Source organism: Cololabis saira, chromosome 1, assembly GCF_033807715.1.
Source record: "Cololabis saira isolate AMF1-May2022 chromosome 1, fColSai1.1, whole genome shotgun sequence".
Lineage (NCBI taxonomy): Eukaryota > Metazoa > Chordata > Actinopteri > Beloniformes > Belonidae > Cololabis > Cololabis saira.
Window position 1 is genome coordinate 24,254,972 of NC_084587.1, and position 22,982 is coordinate 24,277,953.

The 22,982-nt window shown below is 41.9% G+C and overlaps 1 protein-coding gene across 4 annotated transcripts; it reads left to right on the forward strand.

Annotated features, from left to right (window-relative positions):
* The first annotated feature begins 6,203 nt into the window (after window positions 1-6,203).
* klhl2 (kelch-like family member 2) lies at window positions 6,204-22,497 on the forward strand. 4 transcript variants are annotated; one of them, XM_061718708.1, is made up of 15 exons: window positions 6,204-6,634; window positions 9,593-9,712; window positions 9,835-9,941; window positions 10,079-10,200; window positions 11,167-11,329; window positions 11,537-11,646; window positions 11,734-11,850; window positions 13,574-13,741; window positions 13,826-13,943; window positions 15,732-15,929; window positions 16,052-16,153; window positions 16,444-16,572; window positions 17,843-17,983; window positions 18,074-18,217; window positions 20,987-22,497. In XM_061718708.1, the coding sequence occupies exons 1-15, from the start codon at window positions 6,567-6,569 to the stop codon at window positions 21,013-21,015; spliced, it is 1,836 nt and encodes a 611-aa protein (XP_061574692.1). In that variant the 5' UTR covers window positions 6,204-6,566; the 3' UTR covers window positions 21,016-22,497. The 4 variants fall into 4 exon arrangements, with proteins under 4 accessions (XP_061574692.1, XP_061574697.1, XP_061574707.1 ...); XM_061718713.1 differs by having other exon boundaries at window positions 13,574-13,723; XM_061718723.1 differs by lacking the exon at window positions 20,987-22,497 and having other exon boundaries at window positions 17,843-17,994; window positions 18,074-18,212.
* Window positions 22,498-22,982: the final 485 nt, after the last annotated feature.

Below are 22,982 nucleotides of genomic sequence, written 5' to 3' on the forward strand. Positions count from 1 at the left end.
ATTTCTTTTAAAGAAATTAGAATTTTTGGCTTTTATGAAAAATGTTAAAGGTGACAAATGATGTCCTTTCAAAAGCTTTTCAAAGCTTCCTAATGTCTTAATGAAGTGTTTGACTTTTCGTCAAAATAGCACAGAGGTATAGTACAAGAAATGTGTTTACAGCTCTGGTCAAAGCATCAGATGTTTAAGTGGGTCGGATGTTTATATGTTAAATAGATAATGTAAATTCGTAATAGCTGGGGACCCTACCCGATGTGCATCCCCCCAAAACTGTAAGTACACATGGGGTTGACACGGACCACAACAAATGTGAATGAGTTCCCTGGCAACATAGTATTTCTTTCTAAGTATTTTTTGCTATTTTTTTATTTCTTTGATTTTCAAGTCAGGTAGAAATATACATAAATAATGTAAAATTGCATATCATAAATGTAGAATCCAAATAACTCATGCTTTAGCATTGTAACGCCACTCCACTCCTCTTTTCTGTAGGTGTGTTTCTTTTTAAATTGGTGTTATAGCCCGACTTCAGAGGAATAGCGAATGCAAAATGCTGTGAAACTAAGTGACTTAACTTCAGACACATAAAAATCCACTTTCTATTCCTACTTATTCCTATTTAAAGTCATGGAGATCTGGTGGCGATCTCTTCAAGTGAAAGTTAAGGGCACATTCTCTCATTCAATTTAGTATCTCACATCCATGTATTTGGGCAGTAAAAAGAAGCTGGAGTATCCAGAGAAAACTCATGCAAACATAGGGAGCGCTGGCAAACTCCAGGCATTAAGAACCATGCCAAGAGTTGAACCAGGAACCTTCTTGCTGTAAGGCAGCCGTGCTAAGCACCAGGTTACTGTGCTCCCACACCTAACCTGCATTTTCAAATAGTAAAATATGTACCTTTTAAAATGATAATTAACTATATGTGTCATTTAAAGAAAAATATGTAGTTTCAACTTTCTGCAGAGATTACAAACCCCCAAGAACCTCTGGCAGGAGGTCCACCACACACTGTTCCCCTACCCCACTCTACGTTACATTAACGTAAAGACCCCACTCCTGACCTTATGCGTCACATTAACACACATCTTAGGTCACCTTTGTACAGACTCATTACTCCGGCACTTTAAAACCAACATGTTGTAAATTTTTTCTTTTAATATTATTTGTTCTTTTGTATTGCACCAATCACCACAACAAATTCCTTGTGTGTGTTAAACTACTTGGCAATAAACTTATTTATGATTCTTATTCTGATTCTGAAGTAAGCCCTTGTGGGCCCTATCTGATTTAAAAATGGGTTATTGGCGTACAGGTCATATCCCTATACAAACAAGCTCTCAAAATCCTGGATAAAAAAATCAAGATCCTTCCATCATTGCACCATCCTCAATAAATATAGGCTTCTGAGCTGGAACAATCTTGTAATTTTCAAAAACTGCTGCCTCATATACAAAATCCATCACAGTTTAGCTCCACCGCCACTCTGTAGCCTTATAAAAATTTAGATTATCACCCGGAACAAGTGTCACTAGAGGGGCTGCTAGAGGTGATTGTGAGATCCCATTCAGGAAAACTGTATTTGATCAATCACTACAGGGCAGCTAATGAGTGGACTACAATCCCTCAAAACATAAGAGAGTCCCTCTCATACAGCTCATTTAAGAACAATTTTAAGAAATGGCTAATCAACAGCCAAATTTGTCAACACTAGTCCCTGATTTACCTGTAGTGCACGGTCTATATGCTTGTTGTTGGTGTGAAATGTATTGTTTGTTGATATGAATACTGGCCTTGTTATGTTGGGGGATGTATATACATTCCTGTGTTGCTGAGGGGTAATAAGAGCGTGGCACTGCTAGTGGATCGGATAGTGTGTGTGTGTGTGTGTGTGTGTGTGTGTGTGTGTGTGTGTGTGTGTGTGTGTGTGTGTGTGTGTGTGTGTGTGTGTGTGTGTGTGTGTGTGTGTGTGTGTGTGTGTGTGTGTGTGTGTGGGGGGGGGGGAGGGGAGGAGTTATGTGTACTGTTGCTTTCTAAATATTGTATCTATGACATGTACCGGTATTTGTTTTTGCTGTAATTTGTTGCTTTTATTACTACACCTTGTGTTCCTTCTGGCAGGGGGAGTGCCGATGGAAATGAGCCTTTTGGCTACAATTGGGTGCATTTACATTTTTAAATGTTCATTAATGTACATTGTCCCTCTATAACAAATAAATGAGAAATGAAATGAATGTACAGTAAAGTGACTGATGCCAGTAGTCAGTGCATGTGAAAAATACAAGTATGTGCATAACAGTGAGTGGTTGTATTCATGGGTGCAGATTTCTGAAAAACATGAATTGTCCCCCCCAATAAAAATACCCTAAATTATTCAAAATTGAACAAATGTATTTTCAGACTTAAAGGTTGAATATGTAGAATATTCATTTAAAATATATTTCTAAAAAAATAATACATCCACGGTGCGTTTTGAGGTGTACAGAATGAAAGTATTGCTACTCCATAATTATTTTTTTTTAGTCTGAATTAATATTTTAAAATTTTTTGACGGGCTCGACAATGACTTTTTGTCAACGTTCTGTTTACATTCGTACCTGCCCGTACTTGTACTTGTTTAGGGCTCCATATTTCATCCATATCAATTGATCGTGCATAAAGTAGTCCCATAGGATAAAAGGAAGATGGTGGGAAGAATTTGAGATGAGTAGACACTACATGCCCAAAACCCTTAAAATTATGATTTACGAATATAACAGTTAAGTAAGCCGTGACACACACTGTTGGCTGTTTAGGACAAATAAACAAGAAAGGTAAGCAGTGGCGTCAATTCAGTGGAAGCTAAGGTATGGCAAGGTTACGAGTCACAGAACTTAACTACAGTATCAATCAGCACGTCCAGCAAATACTCATCACAGAAGTCTGATATGTAGCTTATCTGTGTGGTCAAGAAAATTGAAACTTTTGGGGTTTGGGGTTGGGGGTCGGCTTGGGGGGTCTGGGGCGCGGGCCTCTGGTGGCCCCTGGGGGGCGGTGGGGGGGGCCGCGGGGCCCTGTCCCTAGCCGGTGGGGGCCTTGGGGGCCTGTGGGGGGGGTTACCTCATGGCGGTGGGGGGGGGTGGCTGGGGAGGGCTCGGGCGGGGGGGCTGTGGCTGGGGCGTCTCTGGGCCTCCCGGGGGGGGCGGGGCCGTGGACGTGGGGGTCCCACCCGGAGGGCCCGGCCCTGCCTGGGTGGGGGGTGGCTGTCTGCGCTGGGGGGGCATTGCTGCCTTGGTCCTCCGTCGCTGGGCGGGGGCCAAGTGCCCCTGCGGATGTGGGGACTCCGGGACCCTTGGGGTGTCCGCCGGGGTGGCCTCGGGGGGGGGGTGGGGCCGGGTCCGGGGAGCGGGCCTCCCCTGACCGGGGGGTGCACGGGCGGGCGCGGCGGCGGGGGTGGCGCCATTCCCAGGTATCTATGTCTTATGTTGTCAGTATGAATGGGAGGATGTTGGACCGTTTCCCCCTCCGTCTGGGGGCTCCGGCGGCGCCGGGGGCGCCCTTGGGGGTACGGTGGGGCCCTTGCCCGGCTCGGGGGGCCGGCCCCCGTCTGCTGGACGGCCGGTGGGGGGACGCGGGTGTCTTATCAGGGCCGGCTTTGCTGGTCCTGCTTCCTGGCTTCGGCCTCCGCTCCCCCTCTTGCCCCCCCTACACGATTCATACGCACATAGGCGAAAGGCGGGGGGTCCGGGTCGTGGGGGGCACTGTCCCGCGGGGCCTGGCACTCCCCGCCTCACGGTTTTAACAGCAAAATAGACACTGCACATTCAACACTTAATAAATACATTTGACAAGGACACGTAGTTCGGGAGGGGGGGGGGTCTGTGTCAATCGATACTTGGCCCTCCCTCCTCCCTGTTTTTATGGCATTAATCACATGCACTCAACACAAGGGGCGGGAGGGGGTCCCACATCACCCGCGTTCCCTCACCGGCCTGGGCCTGGGACGGGTGGGTCGGGTTACCCGGGCCTGGCGGGGCCCGCCGTGCAGCCTGGGGTGCCTTCTGGCGGTGCTGGATCCCCCCGGGGAGGGGGAAACGGTGCGTGATCGTATGTCTGTGTCGGTGAGAATGCGGTATGGAAGGGTCCTGCCATGGAGGATTTGAGCCTCCATTGGCAGGACATCAAAAACTTAATAATTTATCAATATTATATTATACAAAGATGGTTATTATTATTATTATTATTAGTATTATTATTAGTATTATTATTATTATGTATAGTATATTATATTATTATTAGTATAGGTATCGGATAGGTGAATGGATGAATGAATGGGATGCCTGGGTCTGGCGCCCTCCGTTGTCGGGCCTGCGCGGGTGTCGCCTTGTTGGGGGGTTCCCTCTCTCCGGGCCCGTCTCCGGTCCCCCCCGCTGCCTCTACGGCGGGGCGCCCCTCTGGTCTTGGAGGGCCACTTTCGTGGGGGACGGGTGCGCCTGCCCGCGTCGGCGGCCGGGGCGGCTCTGTCTCTCCGGGCAGGCTGGCCCCCTGCCGGGTGGGGGTCGTTGGCCTGAAGGGTGAGGGCCTCCTGGCCGCGTGTCCGGCCCGGACCGGGTGGCCGGGGATGGCCTGGGTCGCGGTCCGCCGCCGCGGGGTCCCTGGCTGCTTCTTTCCGCGCCGTGGGGGCCCCGCCCGCGGGCCCCCTCGGCCGCCGCCGGGTGGGGGGGGGGGGCCTCGCAGGCGGTGGGTTGCCTCCCTCCTACTTCTCCCCTCTGTGGGGTTGCCGGTGGCCTGGGTTCCGGGCTCTTCCTTGTCGGCCTCTGGTCTCACGGGTGGCGGGGTTGCTCCCCCCCCTCCCCCACTATAGATACACTTCAGGTGGAGCTTTGTTTGGTTTATTACACACACACACACACACACACACACACACACACACACACACACACACACACACACACACACACATATAGTCATTTAGTCACATGCATACACACACACACACACACACACACACACACACACACACACACACACACACACATGCATGATCATATACATACACACACACACACATAGACATACACACTGGCTTGTTCACCTGCATGCTGGCTCTCTAGTTTTTGGGTTTAGGTAGCGGTAGCGATAGCTTAGCTCAGACTGCGATCAGATCTCAAGATTTAGGTCGATTGCTGTTCGTGTTTTGGATGGCTCCGTGCCGGTTTCGTGCTTTGTTTGTGGTTTTTTTTGTTGCAGATTTCCAGTGCTTGACGTGTGTCTCCGTGTGTTCCTGCTTCCTGGATTGGCAGTGGATGTCGTCACCACCCCCCCCCACCCCCCCCCCCCCCCCCCCCCCAAAAAAAAAAAAAAAAAAAAAAAAAAAAAAAAAACACTGGGTTTGTATGTGTATATTTATGTATGGGTACGCATATGTGTGCGTATATATATGTATATATCACATATAGTAATAATGCACATATATACACTTTTGGTTTCTACCGTCATGGTATCAATCAATAATATGTGTGCAGACAAGGTGAAAAAAAAAAAAAAAAAAAAAAAAAAAAGAAAATTGAAACTTTTCCAAATGCAGTCTCGCTCACTGCAAAAACTCAAAATCTTACCAGGAATATTTGTCTTATTTCTAGTTAGAATGTCTCATTTTTGGTCAAAAAATCTTATTACACTTAAAACAAGAGTCATTACCAGAAAAATAACTTGCTATTTGACAATTTTCACCTGTTTCAAGTAAATTTTCACTTGAAATAAGTAGAAAAATCTGCCAGTGGAACAAGATTTATCTTTTTGTAGTTATTCTATATGTATTAAGTAATATAATAATCAATACAAAGAGACACAGAGTAATTCCATAAATGTATTTAAAAAAACAAACACTTACATTTAACCCTTGAAGCCAAGGTGTGGCGGCTGCCATACCTTGCCATACCCAATTGACGCCCCTGAAGGTAAGCAAAATAAATGATTCCCTGTGCAGTATTTTTTGGCGAGCCTTTACCAATTTATGGCATGGTATGAGTTGCATATTGGCAAAAAATTAAAAATTAAAATCACGTTGGTGCCCCCCCCAATCCTGACATCGGATCTGCACCCCTGGTTGTATTGATGAATTAATTCATTCCCAGCGATCCTCCTCCCGTCAGTCTTCCACAGCTAGAGGGAGACAGCGCTTTCTTCTGGGAAGCCTTAACTGCTCACAGGACCGTCTTTGCCGACATGTCCTTGTCTGTGCCTTTTAATCGGCTATTGGAAAATAAAAGGCATTCCCAGTCAGTCCGCGTCTCATATACACCCAGTAGGAAATTGAAGGTAAAACCGTAACGGAGTGTGGAAATATACCCAATTTTGACTGAACGGGGACTTCTTTTCCACCGCTAGAAGAGGCTCATCTGGCCACAACAACTGGGCTGGAGCGCAACGTGTCTGCAGGTGGTGACACCGCAGTAGTCGCGCTGAGTGTGTGTGTGTGTGTGTGTGTGTGTGGAAGTGGTCGCTTTCATGGAGCTGCTGGAGCGATCATCTCCGTGATTCACGCCCGGATTCAGACCCATCGAAGACGGCATCGTGGATATGGCATGGTGCATGCCGCTGGGCCAAGTTTCCAGCCTCTGAAAAACACAGGAATTATGGACAGTCATCCTCTGTAAGTGCAGGAGACGTGTACACCCGGGGACTGACGGCGGATTTATGGTTCCGCGTTACACCAACGCAGAGCGGGTGCGCGTCGCCGCGTACTCTACGCCGTACCCTACGGCGTAGGTTGCGTCGTTTTAACGCGGAACCATAACTCAGGCTTAAACACCGAGCCAGGCGGCGCAGGCTCTGCTGCTGTTTACAGTGTACTGACAACTGGGATGTGTTTTGTTTGTAGCAGAGAGGATGTATGTGTGTGGACTGTGGACGAGCAGGATGAATTATGTGTGTTGGATGCAGAGCCAGAGGTTAATCAAGTACATTTACTCAAGTACCTCCACTCCAGCACAGTGCAGAGGTGTAATCCCTCCATCATTAGCAGACAACTGATTAACATGGGTCAGCATTTATGAATGCAATATTAAGGAGGACATGTAAAAATACACATTTGTTCTGCCTGAATGTATTTCATTTGGCACTGGAAGTCGTTCAAAATCCGAAACGGCAATAAAACACAACCCTGTCACTTTGAGTGAAGCAGCATATGCATAGAGGGTGACCACACCCCCTTTTGGGGGTGTCTCCATGTGTCTGCATGAAAGCTGTTGTATAGTGCTTTGCTAATCAAATTTTATATATATATATGTATATATATATATATATATATATATATATATATATATATATATATATATATATATATATATATATACAGTACAGACCAAAAGTTTAGACACACTTCCCCATTTGTTTGAATGAGAAGGTGTGTCGTCCATGAATTGGTCTGTACTGTGTATATATATATGTATGTGTGTGTGTGTGTGTATATATATATATATATATATATATACACACACACACACACATATACATATATATATATATATATATATATATATATATATATATATATATATATATATATACATACATGTATATATAAACATGTACACACTCGGAGAGAGGAGGGCGATTTGAGGCTTCAATTGATCCCCTGAGTGGTTGTCAATAGGAAAATGTGGGACCCAGCCAGTCTTTACCATACACTTGTTACACGTTATAATGTTGAAGTCAAAACTAATTCGTATTTCAATGACGATGTGTGAAATGTGTCCCCTGGAAGTTCAACAGGTGTTTAAATATGATATCTAGGGCCGCTTGGTGACACAAAATGTAAACTCTGATAGAAGCAGACTGGATGAACATTCCTTCGTCCTAATAAAAGAAAACTTTTTTAATTCCTTCTGGTGATTTTGGTTCGACAATAACATTATTTGATTGTTTACCCGTCAGGCCTCGTGATTTGAGCAAAAAGAAACACTGTATTCTCACTAACACCTTTATATCGGCAAACATGTAAAAAGTTGTATTGACCATCACTTAATTTTGATGGATTTGTTTCACCCAAAAAGTAGACATCAAGGAAAGACAGAGAACCTGGATGTGTAGTTTTAATTTATTATCCACTCTCCTTATCTTTTTCCTCCCCTCCACTTCCCACCATGCTGCCTTTACCCAAGAAGTGTGTAGCTAGCATAACATTGTTGTAGCACTTTAAAAAAAGGCACACACCACAGAAGAAGGCGGCACTGTGAACAGAGCGGTAATGACATGGTTGAAAACAGAACTTTTCTACTGTACCTTGTGATCATTTGACCAAATCATGCTCCAGATATTAAAAAAAAAAAAAAAACATCAGAAATGCTGTCTAACTTTTGGGGAAAAAAGGCTATCAAAGCCCTTCAAAAATCACACATTTGACATTTGACAACTTAAAGAAAAGTCCCAAACATGAATCAAAATCCCAGTAGGACAAGTTTTCTTTCCATCCAACTCCTCGCCCTTGTTTTATGAACATTTACAAATCCTCAACTGTACCTGAGAAACACTGGATTCATATAAATACTATAGATATTTCTTGATGCATCAAGTTTAAAAGCATGAGCCATTTCTCTTCCAGATCTTGTTTTTTTTTTTAACTAAATTTTTCCAAATTTACATAGTTTCACATGGGTTAAATCTTGTATTTGCATTTGCTCATTTATTCTGTCCAAAGCAACCACTAAGAGAGGAACAACATTCAAGCTCCTTTCTATTGAGAGACTCGGGTACAAATTCCAAATCTATTAAAAAATATTAAAAGTAGTCAAGAAGTTTATAGCATGAGTGAGGTGTGAGAGTGTTTTAAAGGTAACTGAAAATACTCTTGTTTATATGGGCCAAAGAGTGGTTTGGGTGACAGAGAAGTGGTTTGCTCCAAAGAGATGAGTCTTCAAGAAAGTATTCAAGCTATTGAACCATGTCCTTCCTCCCATAGTATTTGGTTCTCTTTCACCTTTGTGAATCCACATCTGAGAGCTTTCCTGAGGCCGGGATCTTTTAACAGCTCTCTCTTTTGTAAAGCATTCTTATTTTAAGTGTCACACTGATAAACTTTGACAAGTGCCAAACTTGTGTGGCATAAGAACAAAAAAAGAAAAAGTGAACAATTCAGCACACCGTTATCTGCTACAAATGTACTTTTCATCGAGGTACTGCAGAGCTTTTATCCATAACAGTTCATTTAAGAAACTTAAGTTGAACACAATTTCGATATGATCAATTTCTATGTAAAATAATAATTGCGTTCTTAAAGTAAAGTGTACTCTACTGTTCCAACAAAATATTACAGATGTGACTGGGCTTATGAGACGTTGTATGACTGAAAATCATGTTTTTGATACATTAAAGTATCTACTGGTTGTTTTGTTTCTGATTTTATAGCAACAGATTAAATAAATTAGTGAAAGGATGAATCCAACAACAAAGAAAGCTTTAGTGATGAGTTAAGCGCTTTATGATTGTGTTTTATGTAAAAGTCGAAGTAGATCGATATACACAGATTACAATGTGTCACTGCACCTGCATTGATTTCTGCTGATATCTTTGCGTTTGCTTTTTGATTATACTTCTTCATTATGCTTTTCAGGTGCAATAGACTTTGTCCACACTCCCTGGACAAAGAGGATGGAGTCGAGAGACAAGGTCCTGTCACTTTGAACCCTCGACACATGAGGAAGGCATTTAAAGTCATGAATGAGCTGCGCAGGTGTTTTACACCCTCTATTCAGTTCTTTGTCATCTCCTCTTCTCAACCTATAGTGTGCCTTCATGTAAACTTCAACTGGAGATTATTCCTTTGTGCTTTCTGTCTCAATCTCGTTCATGTAGCCAGAGCCTGTTGTGTGACGTGACTATAGTGGCAGAAGATGTAGAGATCTCTGCTCACAGAGTGGTTCTGGCTGCTGGAAGCCCTTACTTCCATGCTATGTTCACTGGTAAGGACCGTTTTCCAACCTTGCCGTACTACATCTGGCAGGTACCCGTTTCTGTAGTTTTCAAAGCAGACTGACAACAACACAGTTCTTATCCTTGTGGTGATGAAATCCAAAATTGTATGCATGTGTATAAACAGGGGAGATGACAGAGAGCAGGGCAAAACGAGTGAGGATAAAGGAGATGGACGGTTGGACTCTGGGCCTGCTTGTAGACTACATCTACACAGCAGAAATACAGGTCACAGAAGACAATGTTCAGGTGAGGGGATATATTCAATTCAATAAATTTCTGTGGGCTGTTAAAACCTTGGCAACATCGTTTCAGACTGGTCCATGGACATGCTGCAGAATGGGATTTACCCTTCATACAGGATTACCTTTTCAGATCCTTATTTCCTAGGCTGGCGTCGCATTTCATTGCTGAACTGCCACCTTGCAGCTGTATGTGTGACCACACCACCAACCTTCCTGTTGTGGAGCTGTGGCAGTGTAGCTACTGGCCACACTGGCCATAAATACACTTGAGTTTTTTTTAAATAAAGGGTTGAAATGAGTCAGATTGTGGAGATCTGAGAGTAGACTAGCTGTAAGTTGAGACCAGACACATGCATTTGTATTTTTACTCGCATACCAATGCAGAAACTAATACATGTAGGGATAAATAAAGGCAGAAATCAATGTAGATAAAAAATATATATAAAATAAAAAATAGGTCAATATGCTATCTAACTATTGCATTGCCAGTTTGGTACTTTACTGTGATGCTTTATATTCTTGGCCATGTAAATCCATTCAGACCTGACGTGCCCTCCAAGGTTGGGAACTACGATTTTTCTTATGCTGTATCAGGTCTTAATGGTTGATATGACTCAAAAAAACATGTTTTTTAGATTTTGTGGTACTACAGATCTAGATTGAAAGCTGGATAGAGGTGTGCAGCTAAGAGCCCTTAGCTGGGACCTGTCCTTTCAGCAGTAGGCCCATAAGGCTCTGTAAATAGAGTGCTGCTCTGCTGGTTGAGCTGTATGACAACCTAAAAACATAGTTTTTAGTAATCAGGTTGCAGGTTCAGCAACTCGTGGTCTGTTTTTTGTCTGGTTGTTTGTAAGGTTCATGGAAGTTGATCCAAAACAAGATGTCATTTTATTTAATAACATCATCTCATCACGTGGTGCTAAAATGTCCCTCTTCCCATTCATACACACATTGTGCTTCGGTTTCTCAGGCACTCTTGCCTGCAGCAGGACTGCTCCAGCTCAATGAGGTGAAAAAGGCTTGTTGTGAGTTCCTGAGCTCCCAGCTCCATCCGTCCAACTGCCTGGGGATTCGAGCCTTCGCTGACCTACACGCCTGCTCCCAACTCCTTGCGCAGGCAAACAGCTATGCAGGTTTGTGGCCTCAAAACTTGCAGCACCTCTTAATGCTCAAGTCAAATAAATGTGTGCTTGTCCTAAAGAATCTGGAGCAAAGGAGTACAAAGAATGAGGACAGATGTAATTAATGAAATTGGGAGAGATATATTTCTGGAAAACTTGTTTTTTCTTTTTTATTTGCAACGAGAAAGAAGTACTTACCCGTTCTCATTGTGGTGACAGAGCAACACTTTACAGAGGTGGTTGGAAGTGAAGAGTTTCTTAATTTGGGCATGGATCAAGTGTCTAGCCTGATCTCCAGTGACAAGCTCACCATCCCCACAGAGGAGAAGGTGCATACACTTACTCTACTCAGTACACACAGATGGGGCAGGGAGTCCGAATGATTGTACATGTGATATCTGTGGACTTCTCCACAGGTTTTCGAAGCAGTGATAGCTTGGGTCAACCATGATAAAGATGTCCGCCAGGAACATTTGGCTCACCTGATGGAACATGTTCGACTGCCGCTCCTCTCCAGAGAATACCTGGTCCAGGTATGTTCTGCTGGTCCATCTGTTGTGCTCTTTAAATCACTTTGTTTAGAAACTCACCAGAGGCTGATTTAAAGTTTTACATAGTGAACAACTGAAGACTATTTATTGTTACATTTCTGTAACCACATCACGGTTTGGGGATGTTGTGACGCAAAATCTTTGTTACTAAGGCAACATAAATTCTCCATCATGTGCAGCCAGCACATTGGAAGCATATGTCCACTTTCTAGGGAGCTGTTTTGGGATTTTTGGTGTTTAAGCGTGTGAAACACTTTTTGAAAATGATTATACAGCTAAAATGAATGATCAGATCACACGATTTGTTGTGTTTTTGTTTTGTTTTTGTTGTATCCCCTGATACAACAAACCCCACCCCCCAAAAAAACAATCCTAACAGAGCATACATCCAGCATTTCTGCAGCAGCAGATGATGAATTTTGTATCCATGATATGTGAAAGCATAAATTTAAGTGAGCTTGTACTCTGGTTCATTTATCAAACCTGTGTAGGTTTTCAATGCTTTGTTACTTTGCCTGTTTTTGCACCAAATGTGATTTTTATAACACCAGAGAACACCTGACTTGTGCAGATTACTTGTGTATATAACTTTGTACTTTTAAGTTCAACCAAGGAAAGCATCTTGCCGTAAGGATGTTTGTTGGGTGATGTCTTTTCTTCAAAATGTAGATACGTGTTGCATTAGAAGACAGGGTTAGTACAGTGATTGACATGAAAAAAACAAAGTAAGATTTTTTTTTTTAACATATTAAAAACGGAACAAAAATAAAGCTGGATCTGACAGTAATCCTTTTTTTGTAACTGTAATTTGGTCAAAAATCATCATAACAAAATGTAACAATATTGTAAATCCAAGTGGTCATGAGAGAAAATAGTTTTCAACTTCATCTTCTGTGTATTTTTCACTTATTCACTTTTCACAATAATTTAAGTAACAGGTATTTTTAAAAACGGTTGGTTAATTTGATATAAAAGTATAACTGTCCTTAGAAATGAGTGGACTACACAAAAGCATTTCACTCAAGAGACTTCCATCATAAGTAAAGCTGTATGGACTTTTTCATTGGAACTTTCTGTTTTATGTTTGTCCAGAATTTTGTCTGGAAAAGTTGAGAAATAAAACAAAACATAGGCTAAAAGGAGAGGGGAAAAGCAAAACTATACACTGGAAGGTATTCAACAGGAAAAAGTTTGAATATTTGATGTCAAATGTAGGACTGCGTGCAACAGGAATGAAAAGTTATAAACGTAAAGCATAATATGTCATGCAAAGATTAAACTTGTATTCAGTCCAAGACAGTTGATTGTATTGTAAGCATTATTGTCAAATGTAATCATGTCCTGATTGTAGTGTAACAGTCTAACAGAACAGCTCAAACACCTTGATACAAAAAAGAAAATCTGTTTTTGTTATCTCAAGAGATTTTGCAGTTGCTTCATGTCACAGATGGCAGCAGGTGGTTAGGATAAAAGTTTCTGCATGGATTTTACGTGCAAAACAGAAATGGATAAATTGTCAAATGTAGACACATTCCAGATGTTTCCAGATTCTTTATGCAGCCAATATGTCAAGGGGCTTAAACAAAAAATGTTACTCTCCTTTGAGGTTTGTTTGAGTACAACCTTCCGGTTATCTGAACATATTATAACGCTCTGTAAATTCTGCCTGCTGATTGGATCCTCTCTCTATGCTTGACTGCGTCAGCGGGTGGAGGAGGAGTCCCTGATAAAGAACAGCAGTGCATGTAAAGACTACCTGATTGAGGCTATGAAGTACCACCTACTGCCAGCGGATCAGAGAGCTCTGATGAAGACCGCTCGCACTCGCATGAGAACTCCAGCCTGTTGTCCTAAGGTACAAACACAGTCTCAGGTCAGAAGAGCGGAGCACTTGCAGTTCTAGTAAATGGTCTGCAGCTCTTCTTTTAAGTGTGCAGCTGTTTGTGTTGTGTTTTAGGTGATGGTGGTTGTTGGAGGCCAGGCTCCTAAAGCTATCCGGAGTGTTGAATGTTATGATTTTGAGGAACAACGATGGTACCAAGTAGCTGAACTTCCAACTAGGAGGTGCAGAGCAGGTAGAAAAACCTTCAATAACATAAACTGCATTAAATATGGAGAGCTTATCCTGAAGAACATTAACAATGGCATTTTTTTACCATGATTTTTTTCCATACACTGGTAAATGAAGCATGCATAAGACTTAGTTTCCTATTCATCTAACCAGAGTTTTTGTGTCAGTGTGACAATGATTCCTTCTGGTTGGTTTCAGTTTTCCAAGCTGATATATCTGATTTTAATTCCTCTTTTGTGCTCAGCAGTGATGCATATTTATCAGTTAGTTGATGGTGAAGATGTAAAGACTGTATTTTACAGTCAAAAGAGGACAATATAATGGAAGACACATGTTTTGCAATGAGAAATTGTTATGCTTGTTTCTTCAAATTCAGACTAGTGTCCATTTTTCTCAGAAGAATGTGAATACAGAGCTGTTGGCCCATTAATAAAGTAAAGATTGTACATGCCCTTTAACCGCCGCTCAGTGTTAAAGGGGACCTATTATGGCATCTAATACCTATTTTAAACAGGCCTTAAATGTCTTAAAAACAAGATTTTGATCGTTTTTGCTAAATAAATTAGAAATTCAGCCTTTAAACCATGTCTTTATCTTCCCATTCTCTAACCTCATTCTCTATGCGGGATTCTGAGTGGGCGGGGCTATGATAATGAGGCTCTGTGCTGATTGGCTGCCTGAATGACGCGATACACCGCTACGAAAAAATGGAGGAAGCTCCGGCCGGCGGAGTTGTTGTTGTTGTTCCGGCCAGAGTTAGTTGTGGGCGTGGTTTCACGCATCGGAGGCCAACCTACTGTATGTAAATCGCGACCGTCGTTACGTAGCGAAAGGGAGCAGAATCTGAACGGCTCATAGAAGCCACATCACACTGGATGGCTCATCCGGGCGGCTGTACAGACACTGCAGAATTTGGTTGCTTTCCTCCTTCTCTGAGTTGTCAGGGTGAGGGGAGACCACTTTATATATGTTAAAGCAAGAAAAAACATGTTTTTCATAATAGGTCCCCTTCAAGCTAAATAATTTTGGTGAAACCTAGTGGATATAAGTGTGTACCTCTGCTTGATAATATAAAACACTGTGCATTCTGTTCCTCTTTGCACTCCTGGAAGCAGAATAATTCATTTACCACACCCTCTGGTGGCATGTTTATTAATAACTCCCACCACATTCATCCAAACGTTGGGCTCCTTGCAGCCTTCTGATACACGAGCTAACCAATAATGTCTTTAGAATGTGATTCCGACTTTCTCTAAAGTGGATTTCATATGTGAGATGTTTTCTCACAACTGGAAATACTCCAGAGGCACAAGTCTAGATCTCCCAGGAGACGGGACATGTTGCAGTTAGAATTCTGCGGAAATTGTGGGACTGAGCCTGCAACACATCAAGGATGGTAGATGAGGCCCTCCACTTCTCTTTAATTATTGTTTTTGTATTGATATCTACATTGTTTTTTGTGTGAACAAGTTGAACTTGATATACAAGCAGATAGAAGAAAGTATGATGCAACAAGCAGGTCTCCCTTGAAAATGAGAGCAACCTGTATAAAGAATTAAAAAAAAAAGGCAGAAATGTTAGAGGATGCATGACATCAGCGAAAATGCTTTCTAAGAGTTCTGTGGACTGAGTCTTCTTCAAAGTAGCCTAAAACAATATAGTCTAGCCATCTGTGCTGCTCTGTCCTTAAACGTTGTTGCAGATTATTACCTGATAAAAGAGGAAAAAACACTGAATATTGTAATTAAAGAACAATTCTTTACATTATCTTACATTATTTTCTGTTCTAAAGGTGTGGTGTACATGGGTGGGTGTGTGTACGGGGTTGGTGGTTTTAACGGCTCCTTGCGTGTGCGGACGGTCGACTGCTACGACCCGATGATGGACCGCTGGACGAATGTGAGTAGCATGCAGGACCGGCGGTCGACGCTTGGGGCTGCGGTTCTCAACGGCCTCCTCTACGCTGTGGGAGGCTTCGACGGCAGCACAGGTACCGTCGTTTTCTGACTGGTTTAACTTTATATGACAAATTTATGCAACTGCAGTATGGGGCTTGGTGTGTTTATGGACAGTTGGTGGTGTTTTTGATTCATGCTCTGGGAGTGTTTGCAGGTCTGTCCACAGTTGAAGCATATAATGCCAAGACAGACGAGTGGTTCCACGTCTTACCCATGAGCACCAGACGCAGCAGCGTAGGAGTGGGTGTCGTCAGTGGTAATTACAATTCACAGTTTGGTTTTAAATGCATGAAATAACAGAAATACCAAATGATATGACACTTGTAGGGGTGAAGGGTATGCAACTTTAATGAAATTAATACAGTATGTGCCCTGTATTTCCAAACTTCCCTATGACATTGGGTATTATGTCATTTTAAAAGACGCTTTTCTTCCTTTGTGGATAATATTTTATATTTGAAACACTTTCGTCTCATCCATCCTTAAACCTTGTTCAAGATTGTGCGCAACATGCCCCTGTAACTGTTTTTTTTTTTTTTCTTTAAGGTATCCTGTACGCTGTTGGAGGTTATGATGGAGCCACCAGGCAATGTTTAAGTACGGTAGAAGCTTACAACCCTAAAAGCAACACATGGAGCTATATAGCAGAGATGGGTACAAGACGCAGTGGAGCAGGTGTGTTTCTGTCATCATTGTTTTATTAGTATTAACTTAAACATTTTAATCGTTTTGGATGAGTCTTATAGGTGTATTCTTCATCATCATCAGTGCAAAAATGCACTGATGTTTTTAATATATAAAAAGAAAGACATATATGGGTCATTTCCACTTGCCCTCTGGTGGTTCAGCATAAAAAAGAATAATTTGTTATGCATCGCTTGGCCCGACGCTAATGTTCTTAATGCTAACTGGTTGCTGCCATGGGAGAGAAATGTATTCAGTGTTCTTCGCCATCCAGGGATATGGAATAATGTGACATGGTCAAACATACATCTTCTACTAGTTATTTGCACTCTGCTTCTGGGTATTGGATGCTCATACGTATGTTCTTTCTGTACAATACATACAAGGTATATAATGATCAGAAAAACAGTGAAAAGAGGAGTTTTGCAACCACGTCAGAGTTTATCTAAAGAATCTGACTGCAGACATAAATAAACTTTTTATCAAGAGAAAGAGGCTGAAATGATCATGCACCCTGGGTGATCTGATCCTAAGGGGACAGGACTAAATGCACTGAGAGCACATTAATGATGCTTTGAGATTGGATCACTCAGACAATATACTGCCCTTTGCCAAGTAGTACAAATGCAAGTCATCTGAATTGTTTCTAAGATTTTTGCTTGGGCCTTTCCTACTAAACACTGAAAACAAATGTCCTGTGTAAAGATGAGTCCAAATTCACAGAAAATACTCTGCTCTTCATCTGCAAGGGGTGATCATACAGTATGTCAAAACATTGCAAAGAGAAGTGAAATTATTTTTTTTTTACACATGCAGACCATTGGTAAATTTAAGACAGTAAAGTTACTTTTAACAGTAATTGCAGCAGCACAGCATTTTTCATTTTTCATTTTCTCCTCATGATTCTTGACAATGATGTTCTTAATGAAAAGTGTAGAGTTAAAAAGGCATTCATATATGTGTCATCTGAGGTGCATTGAGACTGAACACCAAGACACGTCTATAATTTCATTAGCATTTAACTCCTAATGTCATGTATTATGTAACAGTGCTTTGTAGCCTTTGTTGGAAAACTGTGATTATGTTAATTTTCAGATGACTGAATGTCACTCAGGATTTTGCAGGAAAAAAACAGAAGACCTACTAATGATATGTTCGGATTCCCAAAAGCTGATTATTAGGCTAAATGTTTAGTTACATGTAAAGTATTTAGCGACTTTTAGTTTCCTGTCAGTAACGATGTGTACAACGTCTTCCTCAGGTGTAGGTGTGCTAAAAGGCTTACTGTATGCTGTGGGGGGGCATGACGGTCCGTTGGTGAGGAAGAGCTGTGAAGTTTATGACCCAGCCTCAAACACCTGGCGTCAAGTAGCTGACATGAACATGTGTCGACGCAATGCGGGTGAGTCAAAGGTGTGACCACAAGACATCCTTGAATCTGGAATCTTCCTCCATCAAATGTCCCTTACTCATAGTGTACTTCTGTTTTCAGGTATGTGTGCTGTGAACAACATACTGTACGTGGTGGGAGGAGATGATGGCAGCTGCAATTTGGCCTCGGTGGAGTTCTATAATCCAAACTCTGATAAGTGGACGCTACTGCCCACTTGCATGAGCACAGGCCGCAGTTATGCAGGTCAGTACACACGTTAACCTACTAATCACATTTTTACGCCTATGGGAAGAGGAACTGGTTCAAACAGTTCACAATTAATGAGACAATCTGCTGCCCTGATGTTGAGGCCTCGCGCTTCAGCTCGATGCTGTTTTATCTTCCTCGGGCAATAGCAGTGTAGTTGTTTGTGCTGTTTAAGTTCCTCTCAGTGGAAATGATTCAATGACAGCAGCTGAGATTAAACACTTTGTTGATGTTCATATCATTACATGGATAGAAACGTATAAATCTGTGAAGGAAATAACCTTTGTAACAGCAGCAAGTAACAATTAAAGCTGCAAGCAGCGATGAACGGGCCCTCGCGCGTGCAATTTTCACCTATAAAGATCAAGGACTCAAAACTAAGTCCTATGACACCACCCATGACTCTTTATGTCAAACCATTCAACTCAGAACTATCAAATATCGACCAATCAGAAGAAGGGGCGGGGCTAATTTGCACCAATTAAGGTGAAGGAGTCAAAACCGAGTCCGATGACACCACCCACAACTCTCTATGTCAAACCATTCAAAAGTTATAGCAGAAAAATAGGGACTATCAAATATGGACCAATCAGATGAAGGGGGGGGCGCGCTTTTTGGCGCCTAGCGTCGCCACGGTAACGCTTTTGAATAAGAAAAGTAATGCGCGTCGTCGCAGGATCGCGTTGCACATTTTGATGTATAACACACCTGGGTGCACGTTATGGTTCGGGCCGTATTAATGGCCGAAGAAATGGCATAAATTGCGCCAAAATTACACGATTAATTCAAAATGGCCGACTTCCTGTTTGGCTTCGGCCATGGCGCCAAGAGACTTTTCTTTAAGTTGCGACATGATACATTTGTGTACCGATTTTCGTGCATGTGCATCAAACCGTATTGTGGGGCTTGAGGCACAAAGTTTTCTAGGGGGCGCTGTTGAGCCATTAGGCCACGCCCATTAATACAAACCATGAAATATCACATTTTTCACCAGGCCTGGCTTGCGTGCCACATTTCGTGACTTTTTGGGCACGTTTAGGGGGGCAAAAAGGCCCTCATTTCGTCGGAAAAATAAAAACAACGAGAACAACTCCTACAGATACAATAGGGCCTTCGCACTGTAAGTGCTCGGGCCCTAATAATAAAGCGTGCAAATGGAAAGAAAATGGACAATGTGTACAAAATGGACTGCCAGTCAGAAATAAAACTTGAAACTGTAAAAATTAGGAATGATTGTTTTTAAGGGGTCTTAATGAGGGACTCTGTTGGACTGAGCTCTGGCGTTGTGAAGGGATGGGATGGACTGCCCATGATGGAGAGCAGCTTGTTCGGGGATGTCCTGCCCCTGACTGAATAAAATATTTCCAAATTAAAAATTTGCTGGATGGGTTTATTGATCCTGCCGATCTGTCACTGATGCTTCTCCCCCGGCAAACCACTGTCCTCCAAGGGTGGGGAGAGTGTGTAACAATTCAATGTATGTCTGAGAAGGGTGTGGAGACTGGTGGGGTGTGGAAGGTTCCAGCTGGGGGAACCAGTGTTGAAAGACCAGCATTCTAATTTACAGTCGGTGCTACGTCCATCCTCACTGGGCAAACCCAAACCAGGGGGAATGGGCCGAATACTCTGATGGAAGTTACCTTTGCTCCAGGTTCTTATAATAGCTCACAAGGGCTGTTGCTCCTGTGCACATAGACACTTGCAGTGTTATGAAGTACAGACTTTGGTTGCATAACAGCAGATACTGAGCACAACAAAGACAGCAGTGCTTGCTGTTTACACTGTCAATAAGGCAGTGTGTTTTTTTTTTTTTTTTTTTTTTTTTATGATGGTCAAGATGATGTGGACCAAGTGAGCCAGAGAAGAAAGGATGGAGACCACATCACAAAGCAGTTCAGTGCAACTACACCATTGTGTCCAAATGTTTACTGTTCTCCCTAACTATGTAACACTGCAACAACTGGATTTACAAACTGGAACAAGCTTTCCAGTGAAACAATTTTTTTCAGTTTCGAAGGTTTAAACTGCCTGAGGTAGTGTGGATGAGAGATGCAACTGTAAAGTTTTACGGTTGAAGCATACTTGTGTTGACAGAGCCCCTGAATTTATTTCGCTGTAAAATACCCTCTACTTTCTGACTTTGAGTCTTTACTCGTCCTCCAACCCCACCTTCAGTCTGAACTGCATCCTTTTTCATTTGTCTTCAGACCTAAAGGTTCTTTTCTTTTCATGAAGCAAAAACTTTCAAGGCCAGGTTGTGATATCAAAAATCAAGGTACAATAGGGTTGAAGGCTCTGTATGCATCCATAGCATTTATGTGCAGATAGATGTGAGATTGTCAGAGTCTGATGCGATTGTTAATAGTATGTCTACTGGAGTAGAAGATTTCTCGGGTGTCACGCAAAATATGTCTTTTACCAGCGAGCATTATTTATAACATCGATCATCTGGTCAGCTAAAATTACCCCTATTGCTGTGTCAGAAATTATATGGTGAGTCCCTGGGCAGGGATTTATGCTTATTAAAGAGCTTGTAGGAGTGCTCTGCCAGTTTACAATTGTTTTGCATTCATTAACATGCCCATGTCCATAGATTGTATTAAAAAAAAAGGATGAAACTTTTGGTCACGTGACCCATTAGTTTCTTTTGTGCATGGCGCCGCCATGTTGATTAGCAAGCCTGCTAAATACTTTCAATTGTTCTTATTACTGACCTTTTTCTTTCCTCCTTCTTTTTTTTTTTTTTTTTTTGGAAACCCACTACAGGCGTTACTGTGATCGACAAGCCCTTATGACTGCTCTTCACACCTGCCACTGACTGAGAGCAGAATGTTTTCTCTCGCCAAACACTGATCTTGGATCTACCTACGATGCCAATGCTTCAATGTTGCGCAGCATTAGCAGAAGCACTGACGACGACGATGAAGAACAGAGCAAGATTGTTATTAGTGAGGGTGATGAAGATTTTTGCACTTACCGGTACCTGAATGGCTGGGCGGGGGAGCCGTTACAAACGACGGTGCCAAACCTGTGTTTTAATCCGCTCCTGGTCGGACTGCAGCAGTGACTGGACAGCCCAGTTTGAAGCACTACTTTACCACTGCAGTGCCATAGAAATGCTACTGATACGAAGCTGCTGTAACAGCAAAGTTATTTTAACACTAGTAATGTTAACTTGAACCAGCTCTGAGACAGACCACTCGTCTAACCTGTGGGAAAGAAGAGCAGAGAAGGACCATTCTGGACTAAAACTAGTTTCTCCTTGATTTTTCTTCTCCTGAGAAGTGTGCTTGTGTATATGTGCTAGCATATAAAGGTGCTCCTTTGCCTGCACAGGTGAGCATGTGTGTTTGTGCGCATCTGAGTCTGTGTGTGGTGAAGCCTGGTTCGACGCCGCATGAACACACTGTCCAACTTTTAAGTAATTATAGTGATGCAGTGAGGCTGTTTGGAGTGCCTGAATGAAAACACTGTTCCCTTCACTCTTCTACTTCTTCTTCCCCTTTTGTTAAGCCTTGAGTACTGTTACTGGACAGAGCACAGCTGGACTCAGCTGCTTTTCTGGGATAAAGAAATAAACTCTGACTTCAGATCAGTGAGTTGAGTGCGTTGTCTCAGACAAGTGATGGGAGAAGTTTCAGAATGTGATATACATTTTTTTTTATGTAGAGAAACTGGACTTTTATTTAAATATGAACTCCTCTGGTGAGGGGGAAGCCTCATTCATGTTGCCAAAAACAGTGACAGACAGAGATGCTGTTTAAAAGGAAAAACAGGTGGATATATCTGTTCTTTACTGTGGCCTGTCAGCCATATGTACTGTGGTTGTAACCACTAATGACGGAAGCAGCCCGAACTCACTGCATGGTCCCTTTCTCTAACCTGTTGTCCTTCAGCAGTTCCCTTCCCTCCTTTGGTGTAACAACCCTATTAACTACTGCTCACCCTGACATACTATGAATGTGCCAATTTTAATATGTCTCCTCTTTTTTGTCTCTCTTAATTGCTCTGTCACTACTCTGTTCTCTCTTTCTAGACAGTGACCAAACCTCTTCTTCTTGTCTCATTTTCTCCAGTCTTTTAATTTTCCTTCTTGCCTCTCCTGCTATATTCAAAATTGCTATACTAGTAACTGGTATCGCTATTTCTCGTCAGTGTATTGAGGAATGTCATGTAGGCTTATAACTTTGAAAATGTTTCAATACTTGTTTTATATTATCGTTAATAAATATGCTTCTTGTATTTAAAGCTGTGAAATGTTATAATCTGTTTTTAAAACTTTGCCAAAATCAGTAAAACATAAAAATTAAATTTGCTGTATGTGATGTTTTAATAATTTCAATCTTTTACATTGCTAATAGGGCTGGGTTTTTTTTTTTTTATCCCGGTTTGGGGTAGGAAATTGAGTCATCATAGAGAAAAAAAATGGAGTAACAAGTTAGGTGAGAATTAAGAATAAAATATAAAGTAAATTAGAAAATTGAATATATATATATATATATATATATATATATATATATATATATATATATATAATGTATGTAGGGCAGCAGCCAGTGGGTTGGGTGGTAGTTGTATGGGTATGGTACCTGATACATGCTAAATAAATATTGTTATATGACCAAACTATATAGAATAACATGCATATTTCACATATTACATGACCATATTATTACAAAACATAGTATATGTATATTATTATAACACAATGACTAATTCTAAAAATAATTATCGACTTTTTACAAAACTTTATGAGTAAGTG